General features: G+C 47.6%; 1 protein-coding gene across 3 annotated transcripts in view; it reads left to right on the top strand.

Moving 5' to 3' along the window:
- The window catches only part of sec24d (SEC24 homolog D, COPII coat complex component), a 291,170-nt gene that overhangs the window by 136,865 nt on the left and 136,557 nt on the right, over nucleotides 1-17,748 (top strand). For all 3 annotated transcript variants that reach the window (XM_069926602.1, XM_069926600.1, XM_069926601.1), the window contains exon 8: nucleotides 13,186-13,313. In XM_069926602.1, coding sequence (XP_069782703.1) covers nucleotides 13,186-13,313 — 128 coding nt within the window. The remainder of the gene's footprint in view (nucleotides 1-13,185; nucleotides 13,314-17,748) is intronic.

The raw sequence follows: 17,748 nt of genomic DNA, 5'->3' as shown, positions 1-17,748 counted from the left end.
TGCACCCATTGTGGCCTCCACCACATCAGAGTCACTGGGCACAGACTTTGTTGAGCACCTCATTTCTGTCCGTCACAATAGTGTGGATCTCCCAGTGCCAATACCTCACCCCATTTCCATGCCGACAACTCTGTCCATGGTGTCATGCACTGCCGGTCTCAGACCACATGCAAATCAAAGGAGCAGCACTTCATATTCCGTCTGGGCACCCTTGTGATGCACTATCGAATAAAAACAGACACAAAAACATAAAGTCTGTTCCACAGGCTTTGTTCTACATAAACTTCCGCAGAGCTGGCTGTAAGAGTGCTGTGCAAGCTCTGAGACTGACCTCGAGGGGCTGGATCTAGCTTATATCCCAGAGGATGATTGGCAGCCGATCGGGTGGGGCTTGGTCCATTCAGGTCAGCTGATCGACAGCTGGCCAGGTGTTGCCTTGTCCTCCAGTGTTCTTCTGCAGGTACACAGGTTGCCCCCTGAAGTAGGCTAGTGGTGTATCACCACATTCACCCTCTTCTTTAAAAATTGTCCTGGTGGGGGAGGTTACATTTCATGTTCTACCAAAAGCCCCAAACATATATACATTATTTAAAAGTTTAGATGGTCCGGCGGCTGTTGGAGTCTCTGCGACTGTTGCAGGGTTGGCTCCTGGTCAAAGGATGGCGAGGGTAAGTGGAGGCTGGTCGGGGGGCGGGGGCAGGGGCTGGAGTAGCTGGCATGGTGCAGCGCAGTGGGATGGCCAGGTCGGCCGAGTTGAAATGTGTGTGAGGCATTGGATGGGTGATGGGGGGTTCATCCCCCATGGTTGAAGTGAGTCCGGGGTCCCGGGGTGGTCTTGGGTGTCCCACAGCTGTCTGGGGTCGGGTGAGTGTGACAGGCCGGCATGGTCCTGGGATGAAGGATGCTGTTGTGCTGTGGTGGGTGCTCCTGCTGGCGCCAAGTTCCTGGTTGAGATGGTGTCCTCCCTGCCGCTGCTGAACTTAATGCAGACATAGTTATGGTTTTCGTGTAGGAGGAACACCTGCTTGACCAGGGGTTCAGCCTTGTGGGCCTGCACATGTCTATGCAGGAGCACCAGTCCCAGGGATGCGAGCTATGCTGGGAGAGATGTTCCCATTGCCGATTTTCTGGGGAATGAAAACGGTGTTCATGTAGAGACTCATTGGTAGCCGTGGACAGGAATGAAGTGCCTCAGAGAGGGCGTCCTGCTAGTACTCGACGGACCATCCCTTAGACTTAAAGGCCAGGAGGACTGCCTTCCAGATTACCCCGTTTTTGCGCTCCACCTGTCCATTACCTCCCAAGTTGTAACTAGTCGTGCGACTAGTTGCAATGCTCCTTGCAGACAGGTACTGATGCAGTTCCTCACTCATGAAGTTAGACCCCCGGTCACTGTGGATGAACCCGAGGTAGCCGAACATGGTGAATATCTATGTCAGTGCCCTGATGACGGTGTCTGTGGAGGGGTCTGGGCATGGGATGACGAAAGGGAAGCTGGAGTACTCGTCTATGACTGCGAGGAAATAGACATTCCAATTCATGGAATGCTGGGAGGCCTTGAAGTCTATGCTGAGGTGCTCAAAGTGCCAAGTGGCCTTTATGATGTGGGCCTGGGGCGGGCGGAAGAATCAGGGTTTGCATTCCGCGCAGACCCAGCATGTCTCGGTCATGGTCCTGACATCCCTGACGGTGTACGGGAGATTTCGGTACTTGATAAAGTGGTATAAGCGGGTGACACCCGGGTGGCAGAGGGTTATGTGCAGTGGCTGTAGCCGGTCATCATGGAGCAATGTGCAGGTCTGGGAGAGGGTGTCGGGGGAGTCGTTAAACTTCCCTGGACAGTACTGAATGTCAAAGGTGTACGTTGCCAGCTCGACTCTCCAGCGCAAGATCTTATCGTTCTTGATCTTGCCTTTGTGGGTGGTGTTGAACATGAACACCACTGCATGCTGGTCAGTGAGGAGTGTGAACCTCCTGCCAGTCAGGTAGTGGCACCAGTGGCGGACCGCTTCCATGATTACCTGGGCTTCCTTTTCAATGTCGGAGTGCCCTTGCTCGGAACCGTGGAGGGTCCTGGAGAAGAATGCGACAGGGCACCCTCCTGGTTAATGGTAGCAGTGAGGGCCACATTGGAGGCATCGCTCTCCACCTGGAAGGGGGAGTACTCATCCACAGCATGCATCATGGGACCTGTGATATCCTGCCAGATGCGTGTGAAGGCTGCCTGTGCCTTGGGTGGGAGAGAAAAAGTTGTAGTCTGGGCCAGTGGGTGAACCTTGACCAAGAAGCGAGGAACCCATTGTGAGTAATATGAGAAAAGGCCAAGGCACCTGTGGAGGGGGGGAGGGGCAGCTCCATTAATGGGCGCATCCGTTCTGGATCCGGGCCGATGACACCATGTGCCACAATGTACCCCAAGATGGCGAGGCGGGTGGCGCTGAACATGCACTTCTCTTTATCGTAAGTGAGGTTCAGCTCCTCGGCTGTCCGGAGAAATTTCTCCAGGTTGGCATCGTGGTCCTGCTGGTCGTGGCTGCAGATGGTGACATTATCCAGGTACAGGAAAGTCACCTTTAGCTTGTTCCGGTCTACCATGTGATCCATCTCCTGCAGAAAGACGGAGATCCTGTTTGTGTCCCCAAATGGAAGTCGGCGGAACTGGTTCAGGCGCCTGTCTGCCTTGAAGGCAGTATAGGGCTTGTCCCACAGGTGGGTGGGGAGTTGGTGATAGGGCGACTTCTGGTCAGTTGTGGAGAAGACCCGGCAGCGGGCTATCTCGTTGACCATGTGGGATATCCTTGGTGGGGGTAGGCATCCAGCTGGGTGTACCGGTTGATGGTCTGGCTTCATCAAGCTGGTCATCCACAGCTTGCTTCCCCCTTTGACCACCAAGACATGGGCTCTCCCTGGGCTGTTGCTGGGCTCTATGACACCTTCCGCGAGAAGCTGCTGCACCATCTCTCCTGATGAAATCTCTGTCTGTGGTGCAACTGCGCCTACTTCAGGCAGCTGTCAGCTTGCAATCTGGCGTGAGGTGTGAGAACAAGGCAGGAGGGGCGATGTGCAGCGTGAAGAGGCCGCAGGTTGGCTGGGGCTGGTTGGAAGGCATGCCGTGGAGTGTGAGTTGGGGTAGGGCCCCCCCAAAGGCAAGGATGATGCTCTGCAAGTGATATTGGAAGTCTAAACCCAGGAGGACTGGGGCGCAGAGTTTGGGCATGACCAGGAGCCTGAAATCAGTGTATGTCTCCCCCACCCCCCACCCACAGTCAGATTGGCCGAGCAACGTCTGAGGGTATTAATAGTCTGGTTCTGGTTGGCAAAGGCGATAGAGAAGGTGGTGGGGTGGATTTTGAGTTTTAGGGAGTGGGCCACACTCAGGTTAATAAAGCTCTCGGTGTTGCCACCATCGATTAGGTACTTTGTTACCTCCCCATTTATTTTGATGTCCATCATGAAGCGCCTGAGGCTGTGAGGGATGTCTCTGGTCACTGTGGTGGCCGCTAGGACCATCTTGGGATCCAAGTTGTCATTTCCCATCAACGGAGGTGAGTTGCGCCATTGGCATCCTCTGCGGGTGTGGGGTGCGTCGTGAGAGATGACTATTGGCCGGTGGCACTCTCCGTAGATGTGGGGTGTGTGGGTGGCAATCGGCGGCGTACAGAGGTGTACAGACCACGTCATCATCGTTGTCAGTGCTGTGCTGGTTGTAGGCGTGGGAGGGCTTGGGTGGCTATGGCGCCTGCCGCATGGGGGTGCGTGGTGGCAGCATAGTTGGCCTTTCTCCCCAGCTGTGCTGGTTGTCGGGGGAAGTGACATCAGACTGTCGGTGCTGGTGACGTTACTCCGTGGACCAGAAGTGATGTCATTGTAGTCCCCGTCTTAGCGGGGCAGCACTTGCGAGGTCGAGGGCTGGTTCGGGCGCATGGTGTGCCCACAGCTATAGTTGCGGCGAGGCCAAAAGTTGCTGCGGGGGCAATGACATTATCTGGCAATCATACGTGGCTGCTACCGGGTGGGAGGGGGGTTGGTCATCGAGGGCTGCTGAGCTGCCGACGTGCTTTGAAAGGCATACTTTAGCAAAATGGCCTTTCTTGCCACTTCTTGAGCAGTACTGATTTCTGGCTGGGCAGTTTTGGAGCGATCGTCGATCTGACCCACACTGGGACCCACAGTATTTACAAGGGCGTGGGGTACCGCAGCCGCGATGTTCTCATCAACCGTCTGGTTTTGGGCCATAGTTGCTGTCTGTGCTGACCACGTGGAGACATGGGGAAGCCTGGAGTTGAAGGCTTCAGTGTGCAGGGCTGCTGCCTCCAGGGTTTGGACTGCCTCCAGGGTTCGGACTACCTCCACTGTTTTGGCCAGGGAGTGGATATTTTCCTCCAGCAGCTTCTGTCTGACAGCTCTTGAGCGTAGACCCCGGACGTAGGCATCCCTGATTAACCTTTCTACCTCCCTTTTGTTCACCTCGGGTTCTGCCAGGCACAGTTGGGCTAATTCATGATGGGCTCCCAGGTAGGTAACTCCAGGCTGCTGGACACGAATACTCAGAAGGTACCTTGTGCAGACCATGGTTGTGGGAGGTTTGTACATGGTTTCTAGGGTGTTCATTGCTTCAGAGTACTCAGTACAGTCTTTGAGTGCCTGGAAAGCTTGGGTACCCAGCTTTGAGCAGATTAAAACGAGCCTTTCTCTGTCGGAGTCCAGGATATTGTCGGCGGATTTCGAAGCGTGCCTGTGTTTCCAGATGGCGTGGGTCGACTCCCAGCGCTCAGGAGCTTCTCCATTACAGCTTCAAAATTTTATGTAGAATGAATTGTGATGAGTTGTCAAGCAGAAAGCAGACACAAAAACATAAAGTCTGTTCAAGAGGCTTTGTTCTACATAAACTTCCGCAGAGCTGGCTGTGAGAGTGCTGTGCAAGTTCTGAGACTGACCTTGAGGGGTCGGATCTAGCTTATATCCTAGAGGGTGATTGGCAGCTGACCTGGTGGGGCTTGGTCCATTCAGGTCAGCTGATCGACAGCTAGCCAGGTGTTGCCTTGTCCTCCAGTGTTCTTCTGCAGGTACACAGGTTGCCCTCTACAGTAGGTTAGTGGTGTATCACCACAACCCTGCAACCAGATAGCATTAATATCGGCTTCTCTGGTTTATTTTAGCCTGCCACCCCACCCGGTCTCCCCACCACTGTCTCTCTCTTTCCCTATCCCTCTGTCTCCTTTCCTCTAGCTCTGTATTAACAGAGCCACCCCATCCCCCGATCAACTCTCACTTTCCCTCTCTTGTCTCCTATCCAAGTCCAATTATTGCCTTTTGCCTGTGCTTCTCTTCCTTCAGCTTGCTTTCTGCTCATACCTTGATGAAGGGCTCAGGCTTGAAAGGTTGGTTATACGTATTTACCTCCTATAGATGCTGTGAGACTTGCTGAGTTCCTCTAGCATTTTTAACTACAATCACAGTGTCTGGAGACTTTCATGTTTCATGTCAATTCTTTTAATCCTGCCCAAGACTGATTTAGTGTCCATCGGGCTTCTAGAAAGTTGCTTTTGGTTTGCAGATAGGAAATTAACTTCCTTGTGATTTTCGTGCAGAAAAGTAAAAATTTAACACCAATGAACAAATTATTTTTAGAGGCAAAAAAAAGAATTAAGATTTGATATTAGATTTATAAAAAGCTTTAAAGTTTTCTACAGAATTGATGTGTTCTGACTTAATTTATGAATTCACTGAAATAATTTCCTAATGGGTATCTAAGGAACACCCAGTCTGACCTGGGATGAAATCCAAGACTTATTGCCAAACAGATTGTCATGTCATAAACAAATCCTATTTAGGAGGGTTATAAACATTTTCTCTCTTAAAGAGCATTATTGAATTCCCTGGAAACACGAACAGAAAAAATATTTGTGCTGAATTTTATCAAAATGCTTAAAGTCAGTGCTTTGAAATCCCATCTCACAGGTCAGCTTTTTTATGTACACGATGCAATGCAATGATATCCGAGATAAATCTGCTCTTAAATTGCTGTAGACTGTAAAATATAGTCAAGTGATTAAAAACAAGGCAGCAAGTAACTTACAAAAATGCAAACAATAGAGATTTAATGCCTCCATCGAAAAGGTGAGATGAGCTGAGTGCATATTATCATCGACATAAGTAATGCAATGTGATTCTTGCTGGTTGCAGCCATATAGGAACATAAACCAACTACAATTGTATAAAGGGCCAGGCAGAATTACTATTTCTTGGGAAGAAAACTGTAGACAGCGTATACTTGTAAACAAGTAAAGAAATCGACTGTGCAGTACAAAGAAAACAAAAAAAAAACAATAAAGTGCAAAAGTAAGAGTCCTTAAATGAATCCCTGATTGAGTTTGTTGTTGTGGAGTCTGATGGTGGAGGGGTAGCAGCTGTTCCTGAACCTGGTGGTGCGAGTCTTGTGGCACCTAGACCTCTTTCCTGATGGCAGCAGTAAGAACAGAGCATGAGGTGGGTAGTTAGGGTCCTTGATGATTGCTGCTAGTCTCCAATGGCAGCAATCCCTGTAGATGTTCTCGATAGTGGGGAGGGTTTTGCCTGTGATGCCCTGGGCTGTCTCCACTACCTTTTGCAGGGCTTTACGCTCAAGTGTATTGGTGTCCCCATACCAGACTGTGATGCAGCTGTTCAGCACACTTTCCACCGCACCTCTGTAGAAATTTCCCAGGGTTTCTGGTGTCATACCAAACCTCCGCAAACTCCTGAGAAAGTAGAGATGATGATGTGCTCTCCTCACGATGCAAATAGTGTGTTGGGTCCAGGAAAGATCATCCGAGATAGTGAGTCCCAAGAACTTAAATTTTCTCATCCTCACCACTTCTGATCCCACAAAATCACTGGATTGTAAACATTTGGCTTTCCTTTCCCGAAGACATCAATCAACTCCTTGGTTTTGGTGACATTGAGTGCAAGGTTGTTAGTACACCATTCAGCCAAGTTTTCAATCTCCCTCCTGTACGCTGACTCACCACCTACTGTGGTATTATCAGTGAATTTGTGGGTGGTGTTATTGTCGTACCAAGTTACACAGTCAAAGGTGTTAAGTGAGTCTAAGAACACACCCTGTGGTGCTCTGGTACTGATGGAGATTGTAGAGAAGATGTGCTTGCCAATCCTCACTAATTGTTGTCTGGAGGTGAGGAAATCCATGATCCAATTACTGTAGCCCATAACCCTCAATTCCTCCATTCTGCAGAAATCTGTCTTAAATATATTCAATTGGACAGCCTCATCTGCTCCTATTGGTTAACCAAGCCTCTGTCCATGACACTACTTTCCACCCAACTTTCCATCCTTACCTTGTGCAGAGATATTTGTATAGCACCTTATCGAATGACTTCTGGAAATTAAATTATTCCACATTCACCTGTTCCCCTCAATTCACTGCATTACTAAAGAACCTTAGTAAATTAGTTAAATATGACCTGCCCTGCCTGAATCCATACTATGTCTGTTGATGTTGCTCTATTTTATCCATAATGCTAATTGATACACTATCAATAATGCCAAAAGGCTGGAGTTGCTGGACGACAGGCTTTTAATGCCATAAGATTTTGACCATGCTCCTGTTCTGGCCTGATCCCAAGACTCGTACTGAGGGAGGGACTTGGCTAACTACCTTTATTAGGAGATTCCAGGGGGTGGAGTCACTGAGGGAAGGCAGGCCAGCCATACATATGAACCATACATATACATAGTGCCAGTAACCAAGTAGCAGTACACAGTAGTGTATCACCATGAAAATTTCAAGCATTTTTCCCAACCACAGATGTTTAGCTAACTAGCCTATGTGTCTGTCTTCAAGAGACTATTGTGGAGAAACCAATAGGCTTTAATTCACTTGAGAACATAGCATATCCCTACTGTTTGGTTGTCCTGCACTGAGTTGCAGTGGGCTGTGGAAAGTCACCTTTATACAGGACCCTGTGGGGAGAGGCCAATAGGAATGCTTGACCAGATAACTATACATTACAGTGGTTTACCATCTTCACCCTTTGTTTTTAAAAAGAGTTCCACAGAGTGAAATGGAACTTACAAAGTTACACATTTACAGTTTAGAAGTCATACATTCAGCCTATCAGGTTGTCTGGTTGTTCGCTGGAATCGTCGTAGAACCGGTTGCAACTGCAGTGCAGCACTGGACGCCTGGACAGTCTCGGGCGCCTGTTCATATCTTTCAGTATTGTGCTGATGGGAGGACGCCGTGCCTGGTGTACCATCCGTCGGGGCGGTCAGGTACATCATGTGCGTTCAACGGTGAGAAGGGTTTAGGGTGATTAGCAGCCGTCTCCAGGGACCCTGAGGGAATCAAGTCCTTGATGGAAACGGTGTCCTTATGTCCATCCAGATATGCTATGTAAGCATATTTGGGGTTAGCATGCAGGAGGTGGACCCTTTTGACAGACTTATGGTTCCTCACATGCCTCCAGAGCAGGACGGACTCCAGGAACATCAGCCATGCTGGTAGTGTGGTTCCTGTCACAGATTTCCTAGGGAAATCTGTGGTTTAACATTAGTGGCGGTGCTCAGCATGGACCTGGTAGAGTGGAGGGCCTCCGGGAGAACCTTCTGCCAGTGGGAGACTGGGAATCCCTTGGACTGCAAAGCCAGGAGGACTGCCTTTCAGACCGTACAATTCTCCCTCTCCACTTGGCCGTTACCCCAGGAGTTGTAACCAGTGGTCCTGCTCGAGACAATGTCAACAGATACTGGCGCAACTCGTCACTCATAAAGGAAGGCCCCCGGTCGCTGTGAATATAACTGGGAAAACCAAATAGTGTGAAGAGGCTGCACGGGCCCTTGATGACCGTGGCAGTGGTCATGTCCGAGCAGGGTATGGCAAATGGAAAGTAGGTGTATTTGTCGATGATGTTAAGGAAGTATATGTTACAGTTGGTGGAGGGCAGGGATCCTTTAAAGTTAACACTGATTTGCTTTTAGGGGCGAGTGGCTTTAATAAGTTGTGCCCTGTCTGGCGGTAGAAGTGTGGCTTGCACTCAGCACAAACCTAGCAGTTCTTGATCATGGTCCTGATCATGTCAATGGAGTACGGCAGGTTGTGAGCTTTAACAAAGTGGAAAAACCTGGTGACTCCGGGGTGACAGAGATCATTATGGAGGTTTTGCAGTCATTTGATCTGGGTGCTGCCACAAGTCCCATGGGACAGGGCATCTTGTAGCTCATTATGCTTCCATGGTCAGTACAGGATGTCATAGTTATAGGTGGATAATTCTATTCTCCAGCACAGTATTTATCATTTTTTGATTTTGTCCCATTGCTGATTGTTGAACATGAACGTGACAGTGCATTGATCAGTCATCAGGGTGAATGTCTTACCAGACAGTTAATGGCGCCAGTACCACACTGTTTCGACAATGGTTTGGGCCTCTTTTTTGACTGAGGAGTATCAAGTCTCAGGGCCCTGCAAGATGTGTGAAAAGAATGTGGCGGACCTGCCAGCCTGGTTAAGGGTGGCTGCCAGGTCAAAGTCTGATGCGTCGTTTTCTACCTGAAAAGGGGTGGATTCGTATACAGCATGCATCGTGGCCTTGGCGATGTCTGACAATGCACAAGCCTCTGCCACCAGGAGGAAGGATGTGGATTTAATGAGGGGTTGGGCTTTTTCCACATAACTGGGGACCCACTGAGCATAATAGGAGAAAAACCCAAGGCACCTCTTCAGGGCCTTGAGGCTGTGTGGGAGGGGAAGCTCCAGAAGTGGTTCAATGTGGTCTGGGTCTGGCCCTATGACGCCATTCTTCCCAACACAGCCAAGGATGGCCAGGCGAGTTGTGCGGAACAGCACTTGGCCTTGTTTTACGTCACATTAAGATGCTTGGTTGTCTCAAGAAATCTCTGGAGATTGGCATCATGGTCCTGAAGGTCGTGACCACAGATGGTGATATTATCAAGGTACGGGAAAATGGCCAGCAACTCGACTGATCCACCATACGGTCAATCTCCCACTGGAAGACCAAGACTCCAGGAACATCAGCCATTCATGACACCAAAGGGAACTCGGGAAGTGGTAGAGGTGGCCATCCGCCTCGAACACTCTATACTGGTGGTCCTCTGGGCGGATGGGTAGCTGGTGATATGTTGACTTAAGGTCGATGGTCGAGAAGACCCAATACTTGGTAATTTGGTTGACCATGTCAGTGATTCATGCATAGGGGTCTGCATCCAATTGAGTGCATCTATTGGTGTTCTGACTGTAGTCTATGACCATTCTATTCTTTTCCCCGTTCTGCACTACCACTACCTGCGCTCTCCAAGGACTATTGCTGGCTTCAATAACCCCTTCCTTAGGTAAGCGCTGTACCTCTGCCCAGATGAAGGCCCTATCCCTGGTGCTGTACTGTCTGCTTTTAGTAGTGATGGGTTTGCAGTCGGGTGAGGTTGGCAAATAGCAATGGAAGGGGGACTTTAAATGTGGAGAGCCCGCAAGTCGTGCATGATGAGTGGATAGGTTGGAGGATGTGTGTTGACTATTGAATGGCTGGTTACAAATGGTGAGGGGTGGATGGTACCCATCAAATGCCTTCATCACCCTTTTAAGGTGACATTAAAAATCAAACCCCAACAGTACAGCAGTGCAGAGCTGCGACATTACCATCAACCTAAAGTTGTCACATACAGTACCCCACACCAATAATGTCACAATACAGAAACCCCGAACGTCTGCTGTAAACATCTTGGATGCCAGGAAGGCTTTCTGGTTCACCACCAGTACTGTGAGGGAGAGGCTCTGCACTGTGTCCAGATGTATAAAACTCTCGATGTTCCCGCTATCGAACAAGCAAGTCATCATGTGGCCATTTACCTTGATGTCCATCATCAACCTGGCGAGTTGGTGCAGACTGTCCTGGTTAAGGGTGATGGAGGCTAGGGTTGAGTTGCTGCACATTGTCGGAGTAGAAGGTGGCAGCATCCAAGATGGCTCCCCCCCAGGGCCTGCACATGGTGTTGCTGGGTCCTGAAGATAGTGTCTAAGATGGCAGCCTCCATGAACCGCACATGGCACTGCTGGCTCCGGATGACGACGGTGTGGTGGAAGATTCCCCCTCAATCTGTACGTGGTGCTGCTAGGAATGGGTTTGGACTTGCATACTTTGGTGTAGTGGCCCTTCTTTCCACAGCTGGAGAAGATTGAATCTTTTTCTGGGCAGCATTTCCCCTGATGCTTGCCCAGGCCACAGAAGTAGCACTTTGGGGGTTCCCAGAACACTGTAGCTGTGGTTGGATCGTTACCAGAGCCAGTCGAGAGCATCGAGCGGGTTTCACGGAGCACTGCTGCTTTAATTCAGTCATTAGTGGAGCAGAGGGGTGGTGGTGCATCACAGGATGGCTGTGATTGGAGTGACCACAAGGTGGCCACATTGTTGGTCGAGTAGGCTTCCATGTTCTGGAGAGCCACCTCCAATGTACCCGCCAGCTTGGCTGCTCTCTGCAGAATGAGCTCCCCTTGCTCCAAAAGTCTCATATGTAGTTCAACCTGAACCCCGTGATGTAGGCATCCTGGATCAGGACCTCTGCATACTCCACGGCGGATACAACTTTGCATTCACAGGCCCAACAGAGGGCTCGCAGGGCCTGGAGATATTTGGTGTTTGACTCACCGGGTTGTTGCTTTCTGGTCACTAGAAGGTGTCTGGGATAGACAACATTGATTTTATGCAGGTATTGCCCTTTGAGGATGTCCATGGCCTCCTGGTACGATGTAGCGACCCTGATCTTGGAATACACCAGGGTGCCAATCCTGGAGTGCAGTACTTGCAGCTTGTTAGTTTCTGAATGCACAATAGTAGAGGAGGCCTGCAAGAATGCCTCAAAGCAGCGCAGCCAGAGTTCGAAGCTGGTAGATGCCTCAGGCGATTAAGGGTTGATTTCCAGTTTTCTGATTTGAGATCTGCTCCATTGTAGAAAACTTCAAGTGAATTAAATTGATGCACCATCAATCATTCGGGGGATTATTGTGGAGAAACCAATAGGCTTTAATTCACTTGAGAATATAGCATATCGCTACTGTTTGGTTGTTCTGCACTGAGTTTCAGGGGGCTTTGGAACAGCCTGTGGGGTGGGGCCACAGGTACAACTAGGCAATAAGCATGCTTGACCAGATCATTGTACATTAGAGTGGTTTTCCACACAGAGGTATTTAGTTTGCTGGAGTAAGGAGAAATGTTGTGCAAGCACTGGCTGTATACATGTGGAATTAAAATAACCAAGCAATATTATGTGCTGTCTAAATCAATTAAAAGAACCTTGGTGTGCATTTTTAAACCCAATTTTTCAATTAAAAAAAAAATTAAAATTAGACATACAGCACAGTGACAGGCCTTTCCGGCCCATGAGCCTGTGCCACCCAATTGACCTGCTACCCAGGTACATTTTGAATGGTGGAAGCAAACTGGGCCCCCCAGGGAAAACACTCATAGACAGGGGGAGAACGTACAAACTCCTTACAGATAGTGCGCGATTCAAACCCTGGATGCTGGCACTGTAAAGGCATTGCACTAATTGTGCCACCCCTAGAAATACTTAAAACTGAATCTGATACTATTTTGCAGTGAGGTGGAATTGTATCACCATTACTTTTCATGTTGTCACATCACTATTCAAATAGCTAGTAGCGAAGTATCACTCAGTTAAATAGAAGGTGTTCTTTTTATTTTAGTGTTGATAGAAATCTTTCATATCAGTGTTGTTATCTGACTCTGAAGCACACATCAACACAGCATTCCAAATTAGTTGTACGGTTCATATGCTGGCACTTTCATGCAGCTAGAATAATGAGGTATTCTCTCGTCTTTTCACCTACATTCTTGTTATCACGCCTCTGCTGGCTGTAAGGCAATATATTTGATAAATTTTCAATTTAATCATAGTTTTTTTTCTGATTTGCTGAAGGAGCTAGTAATGGTCAGGACCTCCCCAAACATTTCAAGAAATGGCAACTTTTCTGTCTTACTGCTGACCTAAGGAGTACTGACACCATTTATTAATCTGGCTGCACAATTACACACAATCTCTTCTTATGCAATTATTTTATGCATTGTACCTCATCTTGGTACAATGTTTAATGTATAACCTTTAATTGTCTGCAATGCAATCAATGTTCAGTTTTTATTTTATTTATCTTTGTAGGAAATGCAAGCCCTCGTTTCATCCGCTGTACAACCTACTGCTTTCCAAGTACAGCAGACGTGGCCAAGCAGTCGCAGATCCCTTTGGCAGCTGTCATCAAGCCTTTTGCAGTCTTGCCAGCAAATGAGGTAGGCTGATTGGACAAATCACCGGGTAAGATGCAACGCCACGGAGGGTGTCAGACTAATTTGATGCAACAATTAATTCTCTAATCATTCTACATTTCACTTTTTCGATATCAGAATCAAAATTCATTGAGGCTCATACTGCCACTAGGGGTAAATATTAGTTTGATAAAAGAACACTGATAATGCCTAACTTGGCCAGAAAAATGTAATCAATTAGGTTGTGAAAACGTAGTTCACCCGTTAGGTTTCCCATATTCCTTAAGCAGTGAAAAAAAACAATAAGCTGGTTCTGTGTTCAGTCTAGTCATTTAAAGGCCCCTCTAGTCCGCACCGATTAAAGTGAACTGCACTAGTCCCACCTACCTGCAACCCTCCAATCCCCTCATATCTCTGCCCTCATCCAACTTTCACTTAAATGACAAAATTGACCCTGCTGCCAGCACCTCAGGGAAAATTTGACATTATATGGCATCGGAGGAAAATATCAGGTGCACTAATGCAATAATTCAGTAATAATTTCACTTGGAAATATTTGAAAGCTTGATTTCCGCTGGGTAAAATCAAATAAACCCAATAAACAAATAATGCGGGATTTAATTTAGGTTCTTGTTTTGACTCTTAAGCATTGCATGGAAAGTGAAATTATATTCAGAATCAGATTTTGAAGTCATATAATTTAGCAAAGCGGGAAAATAATCTCTGAAAAAGGATATGATCATTCTTTTGTACAGTTTATTTAAAATACGAGTCTGCGGTTGTAACAGTTAAACCCTGGGCTTTCAGTTCTGTTTTTGTCCATGAAGCTTATGTCCTCAATGAAACTTTCACTATCTTAGAGGTTACCATGCCACTTTTTTAAAGCATTGAAAATGATGAACATGACTAATATATTAAATTAAGCATTTGTTAGACTTGAACAGAAAGGTACGCATCTTAGAGTTAAACAGGAAAGTCTGTAGACGCTGGAATACAGAAAATGCACTGGAGAAACTCAGCAGGTCACATAGCATCTACAAGAAGTAAAGAATAACCAACATTTCTGGGCCTGAGCCCTTCGTCAAGGTAGGAGCAAAAAGCAGGCAGGTGCTTGAATAAAAAGGTAGGGCGAGGGGAAGAGAGGCAGGAGGAAGGGGAAGGGGGAGGAGTACAGGCTAACAGGTGGATGCGGATGGGGGGGAGAAGAGAAAAAAGCTGGGAACTGATGGGGAAGGAGATTGTCCTTGGAATGGAGAAGGGAGCTGGAGGAAAGGAGACTGGGAAAGAGAAAAACACGGGAAAGGAGTTCAATGGAAAGGGGAGAAGTTGATGCCAATGCCAATTGGTTGAAGAGTATCCAGACAGAGAATAGAGTGCTGTTCCTCCAATTTGCAGGTAGCCTTGGTTTGGCTGTGCATGAGGCCATGGGCAGACATGTCGGTGTGGGAATGGAGTATGGAATTAAAATGGTTGGCCACTGAGAGCTCCCTGTAATTACACAGACAGAGCAAATGTGCTCAACAAAATGGTCTCCAAGTCTGCAACCTGTCTCTCTGATGTAGAGGAGGCCACAACGGGATTCCTCAGGTGCAGTATTCATAAGTGAAGAGTTACTTCACTTGGATGCAGTGTTTAGGGCCCCAAATGGTGGTGAGTGAATAGATGCTCGTGTAAGTGCAGCATTTCTTGTGGTCACAGGAGTAGGTAGCAAGGGGGTGATACTGTGCATTTTTATTTTAAAAAAAATTAGTTTTAACCAGGATTGTGGTGGACATAATAACATTGCATTTTGCAATTTAATAATGTTTTCAATGTGAATCATGGTGTGGAGGGGCATTTGCACTATGTACTGATTATTACAGATCTGATTATTTTTGGATTTTAGTAATCTTCAAAGAACATCAATTTCCCTAAATTAGGGGAAGGGCAGAATAGGGAAAATAAATGTCAAATTTTAATATTTAGAAATGCAGCACGGGGACAGGCCCTTCTGGCCCATGAACTTGTGCCACCCAATTACACCTATGTGACCAGTTAACCTATGAACTCATACATCTTTGGAATGTGGGAGCAAACCAGAGCACCCAGAGGAAACCAACATGGTCATGGGGAGAACATACAAACAGTGCTGGATTGAAACCTAGGTCACTGGCATTGTAGTAGAGTTGTGTTCACCGCTGTGCTGCCCTGTTGAAAAAGCTATTGAATCCTCATCAGCCTTTCTCAGTTCTTTCAAGTACCAATTGGTAGAAGGAGTTGTCCTGAACGATTGCAAACTTAGCACAGATGGGGAGTTAAAATGGCAAGCCCTTCAAGCACAAAAACCTTAACTTATGAATTTAATGGCCAAAACCAATCTCCTGTCAGACATGTCAAGTCACCTTTAATTATCAATCATACCATGCTCACACAGTAAAGTCGAGATAGCGTTTCTCCAGGACCACAGAGCATATTAATATAAATATAAGTTAAACACAATAAAATATTAAGACTTATACAGTAACAGTCTACGATACCCTTTTCCCAAATGTTCTGGGAATTTAAGAGTCTGATGGCTTGGGGGATTGACACTGGACTCTAAGGTTTGCAAACTGGAGAATCCTCTGGACAACAATGGAGATTAAAATAGAGCATGCGCAGTGTCAAATGCATTACATAAAAACCTTTCAATGCCTGGTCAAGGTCAAGGCTTCCACTCCTCAGGAACTATTGGAGGTGGTCGCAATGGTGGCCCCCTGGCACATATGGTCAAGGGAAACAATTGTTGTACATCTGGTCTGAGTATCTTGCTGCGATGAGGCAAATTTGTAATCATTGAGGTTAATGAGGTGATTGGGGAATGTCTCCTCATGGTGGACCTGAAGTACTACAACACCCTGCTGCAGATGATCAACGTGTACGCCTTGCCCATGTGGAGTGAGAAGCTGGCTGTCTTCCAGCAGCTCCCACCTTTCCTGGTGATGTCCAGACCAGTCATTCTGGCTGGAGACTTCAACTGCATCATCGACGCTACTGGATGACCCGGTTGTGCCAACAGCAGACTAGACAGCTGCTCCAGACACCTGATGGAAATGGTAAAGGATGCAGAGCTGTGTGATGCCTTCATGGACCCGCCAGGCTGAGCACAGCCACAGCCCACCTTTTTGAAATAGGATGGCTCAACCCGGTCTTAGATAGACTTCGTCTTTGGGTCGAAAGCCTTCAAGGTCAGAACCACCCAGTGTTCTTCTCTGACTAGTGCAATGATTCTCAACCTTTTTCTTTCCACTTACATACCACTTTAAGTATTTCCTATGCCATTGGTGCTCTGTGATTAGCTTAAGGTGGAATGTGGGTGGAAAGAAAAATGTTTGAAAACCACTATTTTAATTGTACCTAATTGGCTCGTTATGTACACGGGTTCATAACTCCAAAGGAAATGGGACAGTGACAATTTTTCTCAAGCAAAATATTTCAGTAACAATTGGGTCTGGAGCCCTGGTTCTCAACCTTCCCACTCACAGACCACCTTAAGCAATCCGTTACTAATCACAGAGCACCAATGGCATAAGGATTACATCAGGTGGTCTGTGAGTGGAAAGAAAATATTTGAAAACCACTCAAAGTTTTTTGGAGAAGAAGACAGCAGCAGAGGGAACTGAGCCAACTCCAGGTTGAACTGCAGCAACCCCTCCTTCTACAGTGGAGAGAGATGGATGTGAGGGAGGAACTCGAGGTGAAGAGCTGGCAACAAGCTCGTCGAACATGATGAGACAGGCTTCTTCTTCTCAAAGTTTCACAAATGGAGCTCTGTGATCCACAGCCTTAAGGAACAGGACAGCTCAGTCAAATCCTCACAGATGGACATACAGAGGATCTGCATATCCTTTTATGCTGAACTGTATTACACGAAAGGCCTCCCAGAACTTCCTGTCCTCTATCAAGGAGACTGTAGTCAACAGCAAGCATGAAAGTCTGGACTAGTCAATTACCCTGTGAGAACGGACAGACTCCATCCATTCCTTTGAGTCGAGTAAGACTCGTGGAAGCAATGGCTACCAGCTGTGTTATACAAGGCTCTGAGGGTCTGAGTGGGCTGGACCTGCTTTAAGTATACAATGCCAAACTCCTGGCAGGAAGCATGTCAAGGTCCATGAGGAAAGGCCTCATCACTCTCCTCCTCAAACAGAAGGGGAAGAATGTGGATATCAGGAATTGGGAGACCCATATCATTGTTAAATGTCGACTATAAAATCCTGTCCAAGTCCATCGCCAATCGAATCAAGTCTGCCCTGTGACAGATCATCCATCCACTCCAGATCTGTATGCTTCCAGGCAGGAAGCTCTCTGACAGCCTTGCGCTGCTCAGGGATACAATCGTCCATATGCAAGACAGTGGGGCAGTGGCAGATTGCCTACTACCCGGCCCAAGGCTGAGCTTTAGTAGGCCCTCCCCCCCCCCGACCTTGCCCCTCGGCCC

This window comes from Narcine bancroftii, chromosome 3 (assembly GCF_036971445.1).
Source record: "Narcine bancroftii isolate sNarBan1 chromosome 3, sNarBan1.hap1, whole genome shotgun sequence".
NCBI classification, from domain to species: Eukaryota; Metazoa; Chordata; class Chondrichthyes; order Torpediniformes; family Narcinidae; genus Narcine; species Narcine bancroftii.
Note: the sequence above shows the minus strand (reverse complement) of the source record. Positions and strands in the feature narration are given on the sequence as shown.